The sequence below is a fragment of the Syngnathus leptorhynchus genome, chromosome 5 (assembly GCF_054491065.1).
Source record: "Syngnathus leptorhynchus isolate UIUO chromosome 5, UIUO_Slep, whole genome shotgun sequence".
NCBI classification, from domain to species: domain Eukaryota; kingdom Metazoa; phylum Chordata; class Actinopteri; order Syngnathiformes; family Syngnathidae; genus Syngnathus; species Syngnathus leptorhynchus.
In genome coordinates, this window is record NC_141199.1 from 3,885,254 (window position 1) to 3,906,761 (window position 21,508).

The 21,508-nt window shown below is 41.2% G+C and overlaps 2 protein-coding genes across 6 annotated transcripts in view; one reads left to right on the forward strand and one right to left on the reverse strand.

The window, feature by feature from the left end:
- The window catches only part of hpgd (15-hydroxyprostaglandin dehydrogenase), a 75,692-nt gene that overhangs the window by 41,908 nt on the left and 12,276 nt on the right, over positions 1-21,508 (forward strand). The window lies entirely within an intron of this gene.
- wdr17 (WD repeat domain 17) overlaps positions 10,199-21,508 on the reverse strand; it is a 96,296-nt gene continuing 84,986 nt past the window's right edge. For 3 of the 5 annotated variants that reach the window (XM_085911111.1, XM_085911113.1, XM_085911112.1), the window contains exons 26-32: positions 16,873-17,014; positions 15,997-16,099; positions 15,803-15,904; positions 15,459-15,557; positions 13,337-13,404; positions 13,167-13,255; positions 10,203-11,702 (exon numbers count right to left, since the gene is read on the reverse strand). In XM_085911111.1, coding sequence (XP_085767237.1) covers positions 11,583-11,702; positions 13,167-13,255; positions 13,337-13,404; positions 15,459-15,557; positions 15,803-15,904; positions 15,997-16,099; positions 16,873-17,014 — 723 coding nt within the window. In that variant the 3' untranslated portion in view covers positions 10,203-11,582. Of the gene's footprint in view, positions 11,703-12,893; positions 12,959-13,166; positions 13,256-13,336; positions 13,405-15,458; positions 15,558-15,802; positions 15,905-15,996; positions 16,100-16,872; positions 17,015-21,508 lie in introns of all 5 variants that reach the window. The other 2 variants (XM_085911114.1, XM_085911116.1) reach the window with 2 other exon arrangements.

Consider the following 21,508-nt stretch of genomic DNA (forward strand, 5'->3'; position numbering starts at 1 on the left):
CGGCCTACCAAGCATGTTTTTGGGATGTGGGAGGAAACCGGAGTGCCCGGAGGAAACCCACGCAGTCTCGGGAGAACATGCAAGAACATTCGGGTGGAATCGAACCCGAACCCTCCTAACTGTGAGCGGGACGTGCTACCCAGTGCGCCACCGAGCCGCCCACAAAATACTAATAAAATAATGAATTTGCATTGTTTTAATCATTTACATGCTTTTAAATCTGTGTTGGTCTGTTTAGTATTTATTTACAATGTACTTTCTTTGACTGTTTTTATTAACAGACTCTTATTTTACGAGGCTATGTTAACCTGGGTTACACAATTCTTTCAGATAATGCTTAATTTCTTCAAGAAAATGGTTGCAATTACAAATTATTTTGTATTTTCATTTATTTTGCTTGAAATGGAAATGGAAAAAGAGTCAAATCAATTGTCATTTTACACAAAACTCCTAGAATGGGCCGGAGAAAAATATTGGCACCCTTAGCCTAATACTTGGTAGCTCAATCTTCAGACAAAATAACTGCGAACAACCACTTCCGGTAACCATCACTGAGATTTTTACAATGGTCTGCTGGAATTTGAGACCATTCTTCTTTGGCAAACTGCTCCAAGTCCCTGAGATTTGAAGGGTGCCTTCTCCAAACTGCCATTTAGAGATTTCTCCACGTGTTCTATGGGATTCAGGTCTGAATTCTCAGTGCTCAAACAATATCCTTGTGTTTTTGAAGTGTGTTTTGGGAAATTGTCTTACTGAAAGACCCATAATCTCTTAGGGAGACTACATTACATTACACTGCAAAATTTGTTGGTAGCCTTCAGACTTCATAATGCCATGCACACAGTCAAGCTGTCCAGTACCAGAGGGAGCAAAGCAACCCCAAAAAATCGGGGAATTTATTTGACTGTGTTCTTTTCTTTGAAGGCCTAGTTTTTTTTCCTGTAATCTCTGTGTTCATGCCTTTCCCCCAAAAGCTCTATTTTTGCCTCATTTGACCAGAGAACTGTCATGAACGGAATGGAGCAGGGCGACCAAATGCAGCTTGGACCAGGGTTTATTGAAGGGAAAAGGTAGTTGGAAGGGAGGATAAGGGGAACAGACAGCAGACAAACTAACACGACAACCTAACCAAACCAACAACTGGACAGACCGACAGACTGGCTAACAAAAACAGAACTGACAGAGACGTGAGACAAGAAACAAGCAATAATCCGACAAGGGTGTGACACGCAGACAGGATTTACTGTAATTTTCAGATTATAATTCGCTCCAGAGTGTAACTCGCACCAGCCATAAAATGCACAATAAAGTGAAGGAAAAAAATGTAAGTCGCACCGGAGTATAAGTCACACTTTTGAGGCAAATTCATTTGTCAAAATCCAACACTAAGAACAGACATGAACCAGCAACGACAGGCTAAATGATACGGTATGCTAACGTGACATAAACACAAAAGAGGAGCTGAGAACGGGCCTGATGTGACATTCAGAGTTATTCAAATAACTATTACATAAATAACACGTTTATCAAACCATCTGTGTCACTCTAATTCATTAAATCCATCGATCGTCCTTTATGTAAACAATGCCGCATATGCGCTGCTGACGTCGAACTCGTTGTAAGTTGCATTTCTAATTATTCTACAGACCCATATAACAATATATAAGGTATATTTCAAATAACAATATTATCAAACCATCTGTGTCACTCCTAATCATTAAATCCATCGATCGAATTCCTCGTCCTTTATGTCACAAACGCCGCGCGCACGCCGCACAGATCTAGTATATAACTATATTGTAGCGTTAAAGGGGCGAGGTTATGGATGGCCTTAAATGTATAGAGGAGGATTTTATAGTTAATGCGGTGTTTTATAGGAAGCCAGTGAAGTTGGAGCAGAACAGGAGTGATGTGATGATGGACAGGGGTTCTGGCGATGATGCGGGCAGCAGCGTTTTGAACCAATTGCAGTTTATGGAGGAGTTTGTGAGGGAGGCCAACAAGGATGGAGTTGCAATAATACAGACGGGAGGTAACGAGGGAGTGGACCAGGATAGCAGTGCTGTTCGGAGTGAGTGATGGATGGAGGCGGTTGATGTTACGGATGTGGAAGTAGGACGAACGGATGACGTTATTGATGTGGGTGCGAAATGATACGGTGCTGTGCTCTTAGCCTGAGGGGAGGGGGAAACCAAGGAGTTGTCTATGGTGAGCATAAGACGGGGTTGTTTGTTGAGGGATGATTTGGAACCAATGAGGACTACCTCAGATTTATCACAGTTGAATTTGAGGAAGTTTGAGGTGAGCCAGGATTTAATTTCTTGAAGGCATGCACAGAGGGAGGAGGGTGGGAAAGCGTAGGGGGGTTTGGAGGAGACGTAGAGCTGGGTGTCGTCCGCACAGCAATGAAAGTTGATGTTGTGTTTTTGGAAAATCGAACCAAGCGGAAGGAGGTAAATGGTAACTAAAATTGGACCAAGGACAGAGCTGTGGGGAACACCAGAGGACAGGGGGGGGGGGGGGGGGGATGTGAAGTAAATGATTTTAACTGGACAAATTGCGTGCGGCCGGAGAGATATGAATGGAACCACTGCAGGGGTGTGTCTGACAGTCCAATAGAAGCTAGCCGGTCAAGGAGGATAGAGTGAGAGATGGTGTCGAAGGCTGCGCTTAAGTCAAGGAGAATGAGAATGGATAAAGGACCAGAGTCGGCTGCAAGAAGAAGATTGTTTGTAATTTTAATAAGGGCTGTCTCTGTACTGTGACGGGGACGGAAACCGGATTGGAACTGTTCATATAAATTATTATTAGACGTGAGTGTGGATTTGTGATGCGACAACTTTTCGAGTATTTTGGAGAGAAACGGCAGGTTGGAGATGGGGCGAAGGTTACTGAGGGTGTTTGGGTCTGAGCCGGGTTTCTTAAGGGTTGGTGTAACAGCGGCAGATTTGAAAGGTAAAGGGACAGAGGCAGAGGTGAGGGAAGAATGAATGATGGCAGTGATCAGGGGCAGCAGAGAAGGGAGAGAAGCTATGACCAAGGAGGAAGGCATGGGGTCAAGTATACATGTAGATGGCTTTGAATTCCGGATGAAGTTAGAAAGGTCAGAAGCAGAAGGAAGTTGGAAGCAGGAAAGAGAGGGGGGTTTGGATGGGGGAAGAAAGGAAATGGATGGCTAGACGAGTGAGGGATCAGTTGCTGGTGGATGGAGGCTATTTTATTGTCGAAAAAAGGACATCAGGGTGTTACAGTAGTCGGAAGAGTAAAAATGTGGGGGGAGGGAGTCAGGAGAGCGGGTTGAATCATTAATCATGGCGAATAGAGCTCTGGTGTTCCCCGCACCGGCTATAATTTTTCTCTGCAAAATATTGTAATCTGGCGGAGGAAATTGCATCCTTATATTGGAGAATGTGCGTGTGAAATAACTGTTTGTGGATATTAAGATTAGTTTTCCTGTAAAGGTAACAGTCCGGGTTTTGAGGCTGGCAAATAAGTTCAGCAAAGCTTGGAGTCCATTGTTATAATCAAAAACCAGTTGATCTGGGGTGTATGGGAGGGTGATGGTGGGTAGACATTCAATGGCTGTTGTGAAATCTGCTAAATTTATGTTTTTGATGTCACGGAAGGATATAAAAAGAGGCAGTTTGATTTTGGACAATATGATTTTAAGATTAAAAGAAACTAGCAAGTGATCAGAGAAGCCTGTTCCCAGATCAACAGCAGAGCAGTTAAAAGGAGTGACATCAGAGTAGCAGACCAGATCTAAAACATGGCCTTTAGTGTGGGTGGGAAAGTCGATGTGCTGCTTAAGTCCAAAACTGTCCAGGCAAAAAATAAAATCCTTAGGAGGAGTGCTGTTGGTGTTGTCCATGTGAATATTTAAATCACCCAGCAGAATGATGTTGGGTGAAAGTAAGCAGATGTGGGTGACAAATGTGGTGAAATCATGAATAAAATCCTTATTTGGTTTGGGTGGACGGTAGATATTTACTAAAATAGTTGGTGTGGGACCATTCAGCTGTAAAGCCACAGATTCAAAGGAACTGGACTCCGGCACTAAAACAAATGGAACCTTCCAGGACTCACGATGAAATATTGCAAGACCTCCACCTCGACCAGTGAGACGTGGCTTGCAGGTGTAAACAAACCCGGGCGGACTTGCTTCATTTACCGTATTTTCTGGACCAAAAGGCTTCAAAGATTCAATGAACGGCCCATTTTAAAACTTTGTCCATATATAAGGCGCACCGGATTATAAGGCGTATAAAATAGAAGCTATACTGCAATGAACTGCGGTTGACTAGGGTTGCGATGTGCATCCACTAGCCAATAACCAATGGGCCCTTTGTAAACAATCGCGTTTCTCAAACTATGCTATAAAATGATCAAAACTGACTAAAGTTCAATTTAACACCTTGGTACTGCTTACCTATGTTTCCCTTCCATATCGATCCGTAAATTTACTCGAAACATTAACAGAGCAGCCAATTTTGACATGAAATAGCCTCGTGCGCATTGCAGCTATCACTATAGCATTAGCCACCCGCAAATTCCCATGAGCCTCAGCTTGCAGACTCCCATGAGCCTCAGCAAAGAGTAAACAATTGCGTTTCTCAAACGAGGGCTTAAAAAATGATCAGAACTGACTAAAGTTCAATCTAACACCTTGGTACTGCTTTCCTATGTTTCCCTTCCGTATCGATCCGAAAATCTACTCGAAACATTAACAGAGCAGCCTATTTTGACATGAAATAGCATCGTGCGTATAGCAGCTATCACTATCGCATTAGCGACTATAGCATTAGCCACCCGCAAACTCCAATGAGCCTCAGCTCGCAGACTCCCATGAGCCTCAGCAAAGTGTAAACAATCGTGTTTCTCAAACGAGGGCTTAAAAAATGATCAGAACTGACTAAGGGTCGAATTAACACCTTGGTACTGGTTACCTATGTTTCCCTTCTGTATCGATCCGTAAATGTACTCGAAACATTAACTGAGCAGCCTATTTTTACATAAAATAGCCTCACGGATACAACAGCTATTCAGTGACGCCCCCTGACCACGGTTGCCGTAATGCTGGTAAGCGATGCAACCTTGTAATTTACTAGTTGTACTAAAACGTGAAAATTTTGGCAGAGCACCGTGTACAACTAGTATGGATCAACAAATTCATAAATTGATCCATATATAAAGCGCACCGGACTATAAGCTACAGCTTTTGAGAACATTTTAGGCTTTTAGGTGCGCCTTATAGTCCGGAAAATACGTTAATTGAGAAAAGTCACCAGGATGTTGCCATGTTTCTGTTAAACACAAAAAGTCATACTTGTAGTCGAGGAGAAGGTCCTGTAGCAGTTGACCCTTGCTTGTGAGGGAGCGGATGTTGAGTAGTCCCATTTTGATGTCACAGTGTAGATTGGAACAGGAAGCATTAGCTGACCTAGCTAGGCTAGCTAATACGCCGTGATTGACCTTCCTTTTGGTGTTTTTCGGTGGGTGGCGGCGAGTGGAGGACCAAATGGTATTTATGGAAGTAGAGTCGTCGATGTGGTAGTTGCGTCCAGCGCCACGATGGATATATCTGCGATGGTGAAGTCGAGCAATGTTCGGGAAACACTGCAGCACAGGTTGGGGAGCATACCGGCAGCGCCGGAATTGGAGAAGCTCCGTCTTCGTGTACTGCTGGCATGTCCAAAGTCCGGCCCGCGGGCCAATTGCGGCCCGTTGTCAAATTTCATCAGGCCCGCAGCCTCTGTGATAAAATCTTTAGTATGTGGCCCACCGCCATTGTTGACCAGCGCTTTAATACACACGTACCAAAGCTATTTTATATTTATGCCGCAGAAATGTAATCTCGCGCGACCCGGCGTGATTTCACAGCGAGAACATGACTCCAGCTGTCCTGCTATGCGGAGCATGCGCAAGTCAAATAAGAAAATAAACCCGTTGTAAAAAGGGTACGCGCGAACCGGCTGCGTGAACCCTGTGTTAAATGTTCATGAGGCGAAAATAATTTTAAACTCATGTAAATTTAAGGTATTTCATACAGTTTGTTCAATGTTATCGTATTTTATGTATTACTTATAACTCCTGTTTAAAATGTTCATGAGGCGAAAATAATTTTAAACTCATGTAAATTTAAGGTATTTCATACAGTTTGTTCAATGTTATCAGACTCTTCAGATATGAATGAAAGGCAGAATTTGTGTTTTTAGAGTTGTTCATATCTGCCTGAGTGGCTTATATTTGGTTATTTTGTCATTTAAAAAATAAAGACAATTGGGAGAATGAAATTTGTTTTATAACAGTGTTTATTTGGAGGAAATTGTAGTTAAAAAAATGTCTGAAAAAAATACTGGCCCCCGGGCCCCTTCACTTTATCAAATCTGGCCCTCCTTGCAAAACGTTTGGACACCCCTGGTGTACTGGAACATGGATCATGCTGGATGAATCATGGCGGACATGATAGTCCACCAGAGCATAGAACTCACAGCAAGGTTGTTGGAAGCTTGGTGCAGGAGCAGGAAAACGCTCAACAGGGCCGGCAAAACGGCATGAAGCAACACACCAATGTCCGGAGAGCAGCGGCTGCAATTCACGCCAGCGTTCACTCATAGCTCATAACTCCACTGGTTATATACCAGATCTGTGCAGCGCGCACGCGCGGCGTTGTTGACATAAAGGAGAGGAATTTGATCGATGGATTTAATGATTTGGAGTGACACAGATGGCTTGATAATATTGTTGTTATATAAACCCACGTCTTTCCTGGTACTTTGTTAACGCTCCAATATAGTTATATACTAGATCTGTGCGGCGTGCGTGCGCGGCATTGTTGACATGAAGGAGGAGGAATTTGATCGATGGATTTAATTATTTGGAGTGACACAGATGGTTTGATAATATTGTTCTGATATAAACCCACGTCTTTCCTGGTACTTTGTTAACGCTACAATATAGTTATATACTAGATCTGTGCGGCGCACGCGCGGCGTTGTTGACATAAAGGACGAGGAATTTAATCGATGGATTTAGTGATTTGGAGTGACACAGATGGTTTGATAATATTGTTGTTATATGATCGTTATTTGAAATATACTTTATATATTGTTATATGGGTCTGTGGATTAATTAGAAATGCAACTTACAACGAGTCCGATGTCAGCGGCGCATATGCGGCATTATTTGCATAAAGGACGATCGATGGATTTAATGAATTGGACACAGATGGCTTGATGAATGTGTTATGTTATAGTTATTTGAATAACTCTGAATGTTACGTCAGGCCCGTTCTCAGCTCCTCGTTTGTGTATATGTCACGTTATCATACCGTATCGTTTAGCCTGTTGTTGCTGGTTCATGTCTGTTTTTGGTGTTGGATTTTGACAAATAAATTTGCCCCAAAAGTGCGACTTATACTCCGGTGCGACTTATATATGTTTTTTTTCACTTTTTTGTGCATTTTATGGCTGGTGCAATTTATACTCCGGAGCGACTTATACTCCAAAAATTACGGTAAGTTTTTCAAACCTTGTGTCACTCATTAAATCCTTCAAACGTGGGGCCCTTCGTCATCTTAGTCATCCCGTGATCGAATCTTTTGTCCTTCGAAAATCCTTTGTCCGTAAACAACGGCCGCGCGGTGCCGGTGACGCCACTTGCAGTTTAAATGACAGTAATCCCTTGCTACATCGCGGTTCGTTTATCACGGTTTCACTACATCGCAGATTTTTTAATTTTGAGAATATGTGAAAAAAATCACATATAAGTCGCTCCTGAGTATAAGTCGCCCCCCCTCCACCCAAACTATGAAAAGAAACGCGACTATAGTCCGAAAATTACGGTAAATACGCGACAGGTAACGAGAGGCAGGTGACTGTTATTAGTACACAGGAAGGGAGGGGCGAGCACACAGACACACGGACAGAAACTATAACAATACACACATTCTTCCAAAACGCTTTTGCCTTTCTCGGGTAGGTTGTGGCAAACTCCATCCTGGGTTTTTTTGTGTCTCTGGGTAAGAAGGGTAATCCTACCATTAAGTATGTTTTTATTCAAATGCCAACGGATAATATGGGTTGACACTGTTGTACCCTTGTTTGGATGTTAGTCAAGGTTATTTATCCACCATTGGCACAATCTTTTGTTGAAATCTCTTGTCAACATTTCTGTGTGTGTGTGTGTGTGTGTGCTTACACACACACACATCCCTATTCTATACCGCTTGCCACGGGCGTGCTGGAGCCCAGCAGTCATCGGGCAGTAGGCGAGGGACACCCCGAACTAGTTGCCAGCCAATCGCAGGGTAGTGCACCCGAGACGAACAACCCTTCGCACTCACACCTAGAGACAATTTGGAGTGCTTAATCGGTCTACCAAGCATGTTTTTGGGATGTGAGAGGAAGTATCCGGAGGAAACCTACATAGTCAAACCTACACCTGTTAGGACCCGCCTCTCTAAGCCTCCTTCCAGGACCAGAGGTGCTTCATCTCGCACCTGAGGCCAATCAGCAATCAACCACCTGCAGCTCATCAGCTCAGCAGGGCTGGTATATAGCTGCCTGCTTCCCAGTCACCAGTTGCAGGTTCGTGTTGTCAGCTCCAGTGTGAGGATCTCTCTCTAGCTGCTGCTGCTGGATTCCTTCTTGATTTGGATTACAAGCCTCCTCTCACCTGTGGTAATTGCTGACTTTCTGTGGATTTCTTTTTGTGGATTACAAGTCTAGTCCCCCCCCCCCCAAGTTTTTCCTGTGTGGATTTTTCAAGAGACTAAAGAGAATTACCTTTGATGCCTTTATTTCCTGAGTTTTTCTAGACTGACTTGTCTTGTACTTTGAGAAATAAACACGCCTTTGAAGGCTAAATCTCATTTCGGTTGTGTCGTGCGTTTGGGGTCGAAGACAATCCTTAACACCTTACCCTTACTGCAAGGCGGATGTGCTAACCAGTACAACACAGAGGCGTATAAACCGGATTCGGTTGAATTTTGCATTGATAACAGTCTGGATGGCCCGCTTCCTCTTTGGTCCAGAGGACACGACGTCCAGTGTTTCCAAAAACAATTTGAAAAGTGGACTCATCAGACTACAAAGCAATTTTCCATTGTGCATCAGTTCATTTTACTTGAGCTCGGGCCCAGAGAACCCGGCGGCGTTTCTGGGTATTGTTCATAAACGGCTTTTGCTTTGCATGGTAGAGTTTTAACCCACACTTACTGATGTAGTGACGAACTGTATTTACTGACAGTGGTTTTCTGAAGTTTTCCTGAGCCCATTTGGTGATGTCCTTTACACACTCATGTCGGTTTTTAAGGCAGTGCCGTCTGAGGGATCGAAGGTCAGTCATTCAGTCTTGGTTTCCGGCTGTGGCGCTTACGTGCAGTGATTTCACCAGATTCTCTGAACCTTTTGATATTATGGACCGTAGATGTTGAAATCCCTAAATTCCTTGCAATTTTGCATTGAGAAATGTTGTTCTTAAACTGTTCAACTATTTTCTCATGCAGTTGTGGACAAAGTGGTGAATCTCGCCCCATCCTTGCTTGTGAATGAGGCTCCTTTTATACCATATCATGGTACCCACCTGTTCCCAATTAGCCTGATCACATGTGGGATGTTCCAAATAGGTGTTTGATGAGCTTTTCTCTGTATTTTTTGCCACCTTTCCCAACTTCTACTGGACGTGTCACAGCAATGAAATTCCAAGTTAATTACTATTTGGCAAAAAACAATTACGTTTATCAGTTTGAACATTAAATATGTTGTCTTTGTAGTGTATTCAATTGAATATGGGTTGAGAAGGATTTTCAAATCGTTGCATTTTGTTTTTATTTACATTTCACACCATTTCCCAACTTCAACCGAATCTGCTTTGTATATGCTGAATAGGCCCTAGCTCTATCTAAGTAAATAACTTGTCTACAAGTGATGAAAACCCAATGGCAAATTCACATTGTGGCAGTGTGAAAACACTTGGTTCTCCGCGTAAGTTAAGAAGTGGAAATGATGTGACGAAAGTAGCGCCAAAATGCTGCCGAAAATAAGGCGATGTCGCATTACTGCTGCCAGTTAGTTAGGTTTACAGAGGCAAGCCGATTTCCGTAATATGCTGTCGCGGCGGGCGAGCGAATGTTCGCGAGTCGCCAAGGCTAACGTTGCCCACTTCCCTACACCCCCCCACCCCATATATAAACAACATTTTCTCAAAGAATTTACACTATTCACGAATATGATACCTTCGACGGAAAAAAATTGAAATCCGCGGCTCCGTGAAAACTTCTCATCCATGATCTATTAAAACACATCCAATTTAACTCTCCATCTGTGAAATTATAGCTAATATAAAGCATGAATAAACAATTACATTCTTTTGTTGAATCAAAACATTATCACGTCACGTGCCCGTGCCACATGCCACTCAGCCGCGAACTTTCCCTCAGCTACGCCCCCGTATCACCATAATGACTGTCACCTGCTCCCTATTGTTTACCATTTTATTTAAACCCTGCTCGCGTGTTTCTTCCTCTGTTAATGTCCGTCTGTTTCTGCTCCTGTTGTTTTTTCAAAGTCAAAGTCTGCTTTATAGAGATTGAAATTTCGTTTCCTAATATCCCACGGTGACAAGACATATTACATATATATATATATATATATATATATATATATATATATATATATAGGTCCACGGACAAACAAAACATCCACGTAAACAACACAAAAAGTAAAAACAAGAAGGCACATACAATGAGTAAATAAGAACAATGAATAATAAATAATTAAATAAATAAGAGGAGCAAAAATGAAACAGCAGACAGAATATAGCGCAAAAGTACAGGAGTAGTGCAAGGCAGCATGCACCTTCTGTTCCCTATGCTCTCTACCACCTGGAGCAGCATTTTGGAGAGGTGAAGGGACAGCAGAGGGCGTGACTCATCTGTCAAATCTGACAGGTGAGTCACGCCTTCATTCATCGATCAGCTGATAAAGACGCGTCACGATTACAACAGTGACACTCTGATGAAGGTGGAAGTTCATGCCGAAACATGTCAGGTAATACAACCAAAATACCCTGTTTGTGATAAAAGAACCAAAAAGTGATTGAAAAAAAGGAAACAGCATGAACTTAGTACAACTACGTATCAAAACTCTTTGAGTTTTCACATTGTATATTCCATTTATTGCCAGTGCCTTTTCATACCGCTATGACTGCCACCAATCTACATTTTTCATATTTATACAATTATGGGAAGAAAACGACACACAAAACAGCACAGCCATGCAACACCAGCTTCATTTTGCTGTCCATCTGTTCTTTTTACAGTGATGAAATAAACTGAAGTCAGAGGCTTACCATATTTATGACGCATGTACAAACAAGATGACACGCTTTTTTTTTTTAACAAAGAATGATTCCCCATACAGAGAGAAAATGTACAAACAGGAAGTTTTATAACATTACTTTTAAAACATTTTAACATTATATTTGTAGTCCCACAAATGCTTTGTTTAAAGGACTTTATTCTGATGTCTTTCGTGCATCCTCCTTGAGTGCGCGCATGGTGCGTGTGCGTGGGTGAGATGTTAGAAGGGGTTAATACGCACTCCTGTACCTAGTGGAGAAAAGGGGTTGACTTTTGCCCACATCAGAGCATCATTCAGGGAAATAGCTGATTTGCCATCTTCAAGTAAAAATACTGGACCCTGCATGTAAAAAAAGAAAAGAGTTACATTTTAAAAAGTACTTCTGCACACTGGTACATACAATCCATGGAAAAATTATGCCAGTCTCAGAGGAATATCCTCATTCTGTTGTTTAGTTTTGTGGAAAAACATGACAAATCACAGACATGGCACAAAACTGAACTTATTTCCAATGGAAACGTTCTGGTTTGAGGAAACAGTAAAAGCAATAAAATGAAACAAATGTGCTTGTCAGAAAGTTACTTGTTTATATCAAGCAGAGGGAAAAAATGGAATCACTCTATTCCAAGGACAAAAATTTGGACTCATGACAACCCAACCAATTAGAAAGGAACAATTCAATACACCACAGTTGCACCGCCTCTGGCTTTTATTATAGCTGGCAGATTCAGTGGCCTGGACTTAATAATTAGGGACCTTAAAACATCAGCCAAAATAATCGACCAAATGACCAATGATTGCTGATTGTTTTTATCTTTATGTACTGTACTCTAAACATTTACAGCAGTTTTACAAAGATAACACTGATATAATTATTTATTACTATGCAGCCTTAACCATACTTTTATATACTGTACATAAATATCTAAGACTTCAGTTGTGCAATTATCATTAAAGCACAGTTGCAGTACAATATGAATGTATTCATTGTATCATTCTTTTATCTTCCGAACCAGTTACCCTGACGAAGGTCGTGGGTGTTCCGGTACACCCTGAGCTGGTTGCCGGCCAATCACAGGTCACACGTATACAAACAACTCCACAAATGACGACCAGAGTCGAAATCAAATCTCAGAATTGTGAGCCACCGTGCTACCACAATGAGGATTTAATTATTTTAAATGTATTGCTGACTTTGTTAATGTTGTTGGCTGTCAGCGAGTTTCATTCTGTGTCATGTCTTAGATCTGCTTCTTTTTCTCCAAATTTAAACATCTGAATAAATGGTCAGGGACTATTGAGACTGGCAATTCCATAATTTTTGCCAGAATTACAAGAGTCTTCACTGGTATTTCATATCTAACAAGTCCACTGAGTGTAATGGTTTGTTATATTATGTCCCAGTTCTTTATCTTTAATGCTTGCTATGCTAATAGTAATTACTAGGAGGCTATTTAATGTATGCCAGGAAGATCAAGACACAGCTTCGAGCCTTCTCTGAAAAATTGCGAAAGAAGGTCAAATCCCTACCTCCACGGTCTCTATTCTTCTACTACTCTTGGCCGCCCTCCTGCAAAGGGGTGACTCTGCCTAGCCTGTGTGATAATGTGTGATTTTGCAGTCTTAACTGAAATCAACTCATGTATATGTGCAAAGAGTGTTATAGAGAAGGGAAGGCCAGTAAAAGCAGGAGAAGGGTCATAGCAAGCTTAGCATAGCTCAAGCTACCGAGTTGATCACATGTACCAAAGAGGCCTATTCTAACAGGCTAATCATACAAACCAAAAAAAGAACCACACACACCTGTATTCTGGAACCAGTAAAACAAGAAAGTTGAACATCAGAATGACTTGGCAGATTGGAGCCCGTCACATAATCAGCACCGCTTGAGACTCGTGGAGAAAGGACATAAGGTATTTTAAATACAATTGTTTGGTTTCAGTGAACTTACTTATGTTTGTGACTGTTCTTACCTGAGTTCACAGGCAGGATTCTTTTCTCAAGGCAGTGGAAGTCCTCTCTTTGACTCTCTGATGGAGGGCTATTAAAAAAGGCACTGTGCTAACTACCGTATTTTTTGGACTATAAGTGGCGGTCTTTTTCATGGTTTGGGTGGGTGGGGTGACTTATACTCAGGAGCGACTTATATGTGAATTTCTTGACAAATTTTCAAAATTCAAAAATCTGCGATGTAGTGAAACCGCGATAAACGAACCGCGATGTAGCAAGGGATTACTGTCATTTGAACTGCAAGTGACGTCAGCAGCGTCGCGCGGTGGTTGTTTACATAATGGACAAATGATTTGATCACGGGATGACGAAGATGACGAAGGGCCCCAAGTTTGAAGGATTTGGAGTGACACAAGGTCTAAAAACTTACTTATGTTATAGTGTTGAGATAGGGCAAAGGATTTGATCACGGGATGACGAATATGACGAAGGGCCCCACGTTTGAAGGATTTGATGATTTGGAGTGATACAAGGTTTGAAAAACTTATTTGTTATCGTTATTTGATATATTTTATTTCGTGTAGCAACTTTGATATGTTTTTATTGTTACAGTTCAGTAGTTGTTGTCTCGTTGAACTCTTGTTTTGTTAAATAAAGAGCCGTTTACCAAATCCACGTCTTTCCTGGTAACGCTACAATATAGTTATATACTAGATCTGTGCACCGCACGCGCCGCGTTGTTGACATAAAGGACGAGCAATTTGATCGATGGATTTAATGATTTGGAGTGACACAGATGGTTAGATAATGTTGTTATATGATAGTTATTTGATATATACTTTATATATCGTTATATGAGTCTGTGGAATAATTAGAACTGCAACTCACAACGAGTCCGACGTCAGCGGCGCATAAGCTCCGCTTATGCGGCACTTATGCGGCGCATACGCGGCGCATTGTTTACATAAAGGACAATTGATGGATTTATTAAATTGGAGTGACACTGATGGTTTGATAAACGTGTTATTTATGTAATAGTTATTTGAATATCTGAATGTTACGTCAGGCCCTCAGCTCCTCGTTTGTGTATATGTTACATTAGCATACCGTATCGTTTAGCCTGTTGTTGCTGGTTCATGACCGTCTTGGTGTTGGATTTTGACAAATAAATTTGCCCCAAAAACATGATTTATATATGGGTTTTTTTTTCACTTTATTGTGTATTTTATGGCTGGTGCGACTTATACTCCGGAGCGACTGTAAAGTAAGTAAATGCAATACTGTATATGATTTGTGCTATTTTTGTAAAAAAAATGTTGACTAAAATTTATGTTTAACTTGACATTGATTAATATGTAGTGAGTTTTTTGGTTTTGTTGTAGTAGCATTTAATCTACAAGCAAAATATTTTCATAGAACATGATTCTATAGAGGGCATCCATTGCAAAGGGAAATATTTGCCTATATCTGCTAGTGTGTATTTGTTTAATACATTTCGCCAATATTACACTGAGTGCCCATACATGAATCTCAGAATGCATTGTGTTTGCATATGTTGGTGACTGGTGAAAGGAAATAGACAGACGTGAGAGGGCATTTCAGCTGCAGAGAGACTGCTCATTTCTCTAAAGTCAGCCACGGAGATGCTAATCCTTTTAATATGTTGAAGTATTAAGTTTTGGTGCCAATTGGTAGCTGTTTTTGTACATTTTAAGCGATAGTCTTACCAATGAGTTCCAATAGGAAAATTATGATCTCTTCCTTCCGTATTGTCATCAATCAAGATATGGAGAGGAGTGCGTGGCCTTATTCCTCATTCAAAGTGGGCATTTTTAAAGGCATTGGTTGTTTCATTATTTCTCCCAAATTAATGGATAAAACAAAAAATGCATTTTCCTAATAAAAAAATAAATACCCCAGACCATCACACAACCACCAACACATCTGACTGTCTGTTGGTATGATCGTTTTATGAAATGCTGTGTTATAATTATGACAGAGGTACAAGGCACAATGTATGATTTATATTGAGTTGCTGGTGAAAATGGAACATTTATGTTGTTGGTGGACTCTTAAAATTCCAATCTTGTACTTTGGCAAAATATGCCTCAGAATTTGTGATGGATGATGTGTGTGTACACCTACTTGTCACTACTCTGAGTGTATACTCGCCAGGCATCCAATTCCATTGACAGCTGGTCAATCTTCAAAGGAACACTCACTTCTCTCCGTTTCAACAACTGACTGTGTCACAGAGAGGGAAATGAGATGGTAGCGCACCAAGACATGTTGGTATTAGCAATTATGATTATTATGATTAGCCAAAACATAATCGTCGACTGGTGCAGGGGGAACCGGCCTCAGCCACACCGGCCGTTGGGGAAAATCCTTGCATTTTCCAGCAAATGTCAACTTGAATAAAACACAAATTTGTGCACTTTTCTGTAAACATGGAAGTACACGTTTGTAAGTGATTAATCATTGTGTACCTGGTGTATTCATAGAGTGCAGGTACAATGCCAGAGTACTGTCTTCTTATGGCAAGCAACCCACCAATGTAACCACACAGGATCAACAGCTCACTGCGGGCTCTACACGCATGCACACACGCACACACGATGATCAGTTCTGACATTATATGGGAAGTAAATGCTATCGAAATAATCCATAAAAATTAGTTTACTTAGTGAATTTAGCCATGAGGAGGCGGTCAGTTCTGATATAACTCAACAGGTCAAGTATTGGATGAATACTCTCCACTGTCCAGTCAGATCCAATCAGCTGTTCTAATGGAGATTAAAATGAAAGCCAGTCTGTCATCAAACATGCTGCAGATGTATACAAACAGAAAAACAAAAGGAAATTTGACTACAAGCAAATATTATAGCTATTTCTTGCACTGTTGTAATGTACAGTAACCAGTCGAACTTTAGGGCCAAATACAGTAGAATGATGAAGTGTAGTACATTGGTCAAGTCAGGTCCAACAATGAAAATAAATCATGTCGTGAAATCTTCGGTGTAGAATCAAAATGTGTTGTTGTTGTTTTTGCCGATCCCCATTTCAAGTAAATTTAAACACAAGTACTAAAAACTGACGGTGTGTTTCAAACAAAAGCAATCAATAATTCGTCGGACATAATCTTGGACATCAATGAAAAGTGTAACAGTTAAAGCGTTGACAAATCACATGTACCAAGACCATTTCCAAAAGCTTTGTACGATCTATATGTGATTTAAAAAAATAATTTACCGATTTGACCTTTATATTCCTGTAATTCACAAATGTTCAAAAACAATGCAAAATATAGATGTCAGCAATTACATTGTCATGTTTATGAATGAAATCATGATGAGTTTTTAATACCTTTGACATGATAATTGCTATCTTATATACCTGTCATTCACATCATGATGAGTTTTTAATACCTTTGACATAATAATTGCTATCTTATATACCTGTCATTCACAAATGTTCAAAAACAATGCAAAATATAGATGTCAGCAATATTACATTGTCATATATGGTTATGAATGAAATCATGATGAGTTGTCAATACCTTTTACATGATCAATTGCCATCTTAAGGGCGTTCTCAGGTTCAGTGGTCAGAAGGTGAAATTTAACAGCTGAAAAGAGATCTCCTTCCCTCATGGATTCCTCTGCCAATGCTCTACACTCCTCTAGCGAGGGGAGACAACACTGGAATTACAAAAGACATGTACGTGGTCATAGTCCAATTCGAATAAATTTCATCAGTTGCACATGCAAGAAAAATACCAATAAATGAGTTAATTTTTAGGAGTTTGGCGCAGTCTGCCATTGTCACCATTTTTCAAGTACAGTAGAATCCCGGAACTCGACTCGACATATTCGTAGTTTGACGCGAAATGTCGAGTAATCTTTGCCTCAGATCGCAAAGAAATCTTTGTGATCCAATAAACTTGCGCGCTCGGAGGTGGCCGCTTTGGGTGGCCACTAGAGCGCTCAGGAGCCAGTGATGGCAACTGAGCGATGGAGTTTCCTTTTAACCTCCATTGTTGGATACTACAATCACAGTGACCGAAATTGACATTCAAATACAGTTCAAATTCACCCTATCTACTGACTTTTCACCAGATTTGTGCAACAAGTGCAACAACTTGGAAAAGACAGCAAACCTCCAGAAAATGTTGTGGGGTCTGGCAGGCGCTGTGGGCAGTGAAGGTAAACTACTACTTAAACCCTTGGTGTCAAGCCTCCCTGCATTTACAAGGTCAGATCCAGACAAAGGGTGATCTGAAACAATAACTAGTTGGAAATCACTGCATTAGGGACTGTTGGATCTATTAATCAAAACTGGTTACGCGCTTCAGTGCAACTGCACTTGAGGCTAACTGTGGCACAAAGTAAAGTTTCATCTCGAAGCGTCAAAATTAAACAATTAATCAGTCAGTAATTGATTATCAAATTAATCAACAACTATTTTAATAATTGAGTCATTGTGTAGAGCTATTGTGGAACCTAATATCATCCAAATTCACAGATTTTAACCTCGCTCTAATTTCTGTCTGTAGTAGACTGACTTTTGAGTTTAGTCAAAATCAAGGACATTTGTAAACATTTGCTTTTTTCTTTGGAAAACAATGACCCAATAACTGAACCAATAACAATCAATAAAAAAAAACCTTGTACATCACTAGTCCTTCATGCGTGATATTGTTTAAATATTGCTTTGTTGTGAGTTGCTGATTGTGAAGGGGTACATTTGCTTGGCTTAAGTGCGGGCAGCATGGGATCAAGTCCCGTTCAGTGGAGGTGTGCATGTGGGTGTGATTGTTTGTTTCTAAATGCTCCCTGTGACCAGTTTGAGGTGTAGTTAGCTAGTTAGTAAACAGTGTTGAGAATAGATTGATTGTTTTTACCAGTGCAAATGCCAAATAAACTATAACAATTGCTTAATAAACATAAGGAGAAATATAAAAAAGTTTTTCCATACACAAAATAACAGTTTATCTGATTATTCAATAAATCAATAGACTAATCAATAGAATAATAGACTGTAAAAAACTACAACTAATGGCAACTTGTGTAGTTAGCTGGGATAATGGGTGAATGGATCAGTTGTTTTTACCACTAAAAGATATCAAATAAACAATAATTGCTTAATAAACATGAGGAGAAATGTAAAAACTGGTTTTGCCACTTTAATGCAAAATGACAGTTTATCTGACTATCCAATTAATCAATAGACTAATCGATGGAATAATGAATCGTAAAAAAAATACAACTAATGACAACTTAATTGCATGCTCGCCAGTCACCACGCTATGCAGATGAGTGATTCAGGAAATGGATGGATCAATTAAAAAAAACGCATCCTACTGTCATAATAGTTGATGATGATGATGATGATGACGATGATGATGACGATGATGATGATGATAGAACTTTATTCATCCCACAGCGGGGAAATTATTATTAAATTATTAAATACTTGCACGACACTGGGCCGATTGAGCATTCCAAATTGCCCCTTGGTGTGAGTGCGTGTGCGGATGGTTATTCGTCTCTGTATGCCCTGCGATTGGCTGGCAACCGGTTCAGGGTGTCCCCCGCCTACTGCCAGATGACCGCTGGGATAGGCACCAGCACGCCTGCGACCCCAGTGGGGACAAAGCAGTACAGAAAATGGATGGATGGATGCACAACACTGTAAAAATAGTCACGGCTTGTTGATGTAATAATAATAATAATAATACATTTTATTTGTATGGCGCCTTTCACGGCACTCAAGGTCGCCGAACACACATAAAATCGACACAATTAAAAGAAAAGAAGTCTAAAAGCAAAGAGACCTCTTGAGCAGAGCAATAAACTTAGACAAATGCCTGCCTAAACAGGTGGGTTTTGAGGTGAGATTTAAAAAGTTCGATAGAGTCAATATTTCTGATGTCCGGGGGGAGGGAATTCTAGAGGCGTGGGGCAGAGCAACTGAAGGCTCTGGCCCCCATAGTTGACAGATGAAATGAGGGGACAGTGAGGGTGATACTGGAGGCAGACCTGAGAGACCGGGTAGGACTGTGTACATGAAGGAGGTCTGACAGGTATGGAGGAGCAAGGTTATGGATGGCCTTGAATGTGTGAAGGAGAATTTTATAATCAATGCGCTGTTTTATGGGGAGCCAGTGAAGTTGGTGTAGAACGGGAGTGATATGATGGTAGACAGTGGTTCCAGTGACAATGCGAGCAGTAGCATTCTGGACCAGTTGCAATTTATGGAGGAGTTTTTGAGGGAGACCAAAAAGGATGGAGTTGCAGTAATCTAAGCGAGAGGTGACAAGTGAATGGACTAAGATAGCAGCGCTGGGTGGGGTGAGTGATGAGCCGAGGCGATTAATGTTACGGAGGTGAAAATAAGCGGAACGGATAGTGTTGTTTATGTGGGTGCTGAATGATAGGTTGCAATCAAGGACGACACCCAGACTCTTTGTCTGAGGGGAAGGGGAAACCGAGGCGGTGTCAATGGTGAGAGTAAAACAGGGTTGTTTATTGAGAGAAGCTTTGGAACCTATAAGGATTACCTCAGTTTTGTCGCTGTTTAGTTTAAGGAAGTTTGAGGTGAACCAGGATTTTATTTCTTGAAGGCACGCACTGAGAGAGGAGGTTGTGAGGCTGAAAGGGGGTTTTGAAGAGATATAGAGCTGGGTGTCGTCCGCGTAACAGTGAAAATTAATGTTATGTTTACGGAAAATCTGACCAAGTGGGAGGAGATAAATGATAAATAGGAGGGGACCAAGGACAGAACCCTGGGGAACACCAGAGGACACGGGGGAGGGGTGAGATGTGAATGATTTTAACTGGATAAATTGAGAACGGCCAGAAAGACAAGAGTGAAACCAGTGCAGGGGTGTGTCAACCAGTCCAATAGCAGCTAGTCTTCCTAAGAGGATGGAGTGAGAGATAGTGTCAAAAGCTGCACTTAAATCAAGAAGAATGAGTATGGATATGAGACCAGAGTCTCCTGCAATCAGGAGATCATTAGTGATTTTCAGACTGTTTCTGTACTGTGTCGAGGGCGAAAACCAGACTGGAACTGTTCGTATAGATTATTATTAGTGAGGTGGGTGTGGATCTGAGATGCAACCACTTTTTCAAGAATTTTGGACAGAAATGGCAGGTTGGAGATGGGACGGAAGTTACTGAGAATATTGGGATCTAAACCTGTTTTTTTAATAATCGGGGTAACTGTAGCAGATTTGAGAGATAGAGGGACAGAACCAGAGGTGAGGGAAGAATTGATAATAGCAGTAATCAAGGGGAGCAGAGAGGGGAGGGAGGCTAAAACCAGAGGAGTAGGCAGAGGGTCAAGTTGACATGTAGATGGCTTTAAATTTCGAATGAGTTTGGATAGATCAGCAGCAGAGGGAAGTTGGAAGCAGGAAAGAGAGGTGGGGGTGAGATGAGGAAGGAAAGAAGATGAATAGCTAGACATGTGAGAGGTCAGTTGTTGGTGGATAGTGGCTATTTTATTGTCAAAGAAGGACATCAGGGTGTTACAGTGACCGGTAGAATAGAAGTGTGGTGGGAGGGAGTCACGTGGGCGGGTTGAATTATTAATGATGGAAAACAGGGCTCTGGTGTTCCCCGCACCAGCTGCAATTTTCTCCGCAAAATCACACTATTTTTGCAAATTGCAGCCTTATATTGCATTATGTGAGTATGGTACAACAGTTTATGAATCATGAGTCCAGTTTTGCGAGAAAGCCGTTCCAGCTGTCGTCCTTTGGCTTTCAGTTGACGTAGATGAGTTGAGAACCAGGCTGCAGAGTGGGGGAAAGAAACAGTTCGGGTTTTGAGGGGGGCAAATGAGTTTAGCAGAGTTTGTAGACCAGTGTCGTAAGCAGAAACAAGCTGATCCGGGGTATATGGGGGAGTGACGGTGGGGAGACTGCCAATGGCTGAGGTGAAATCTGCTATGTTGATATTTTTGATATTGCGGAAGGATATGGTACGGGATTGTTTGATTTTGGACAGTGTGAGACTGAGGTTAAAAGAAACTAGTAAATGATCAGAGAGGCTTGCTCCCAGATCAACAGGAGAGCAGTTAAGAGGAGTGACACCAGAGCAGCAGACTAGATCTAAAACCATGTGGATAAATGGTTTTGAATCGCTTGTTTTATTTTGGTCCTTGATTCTAAACCAAACTAACTAAAA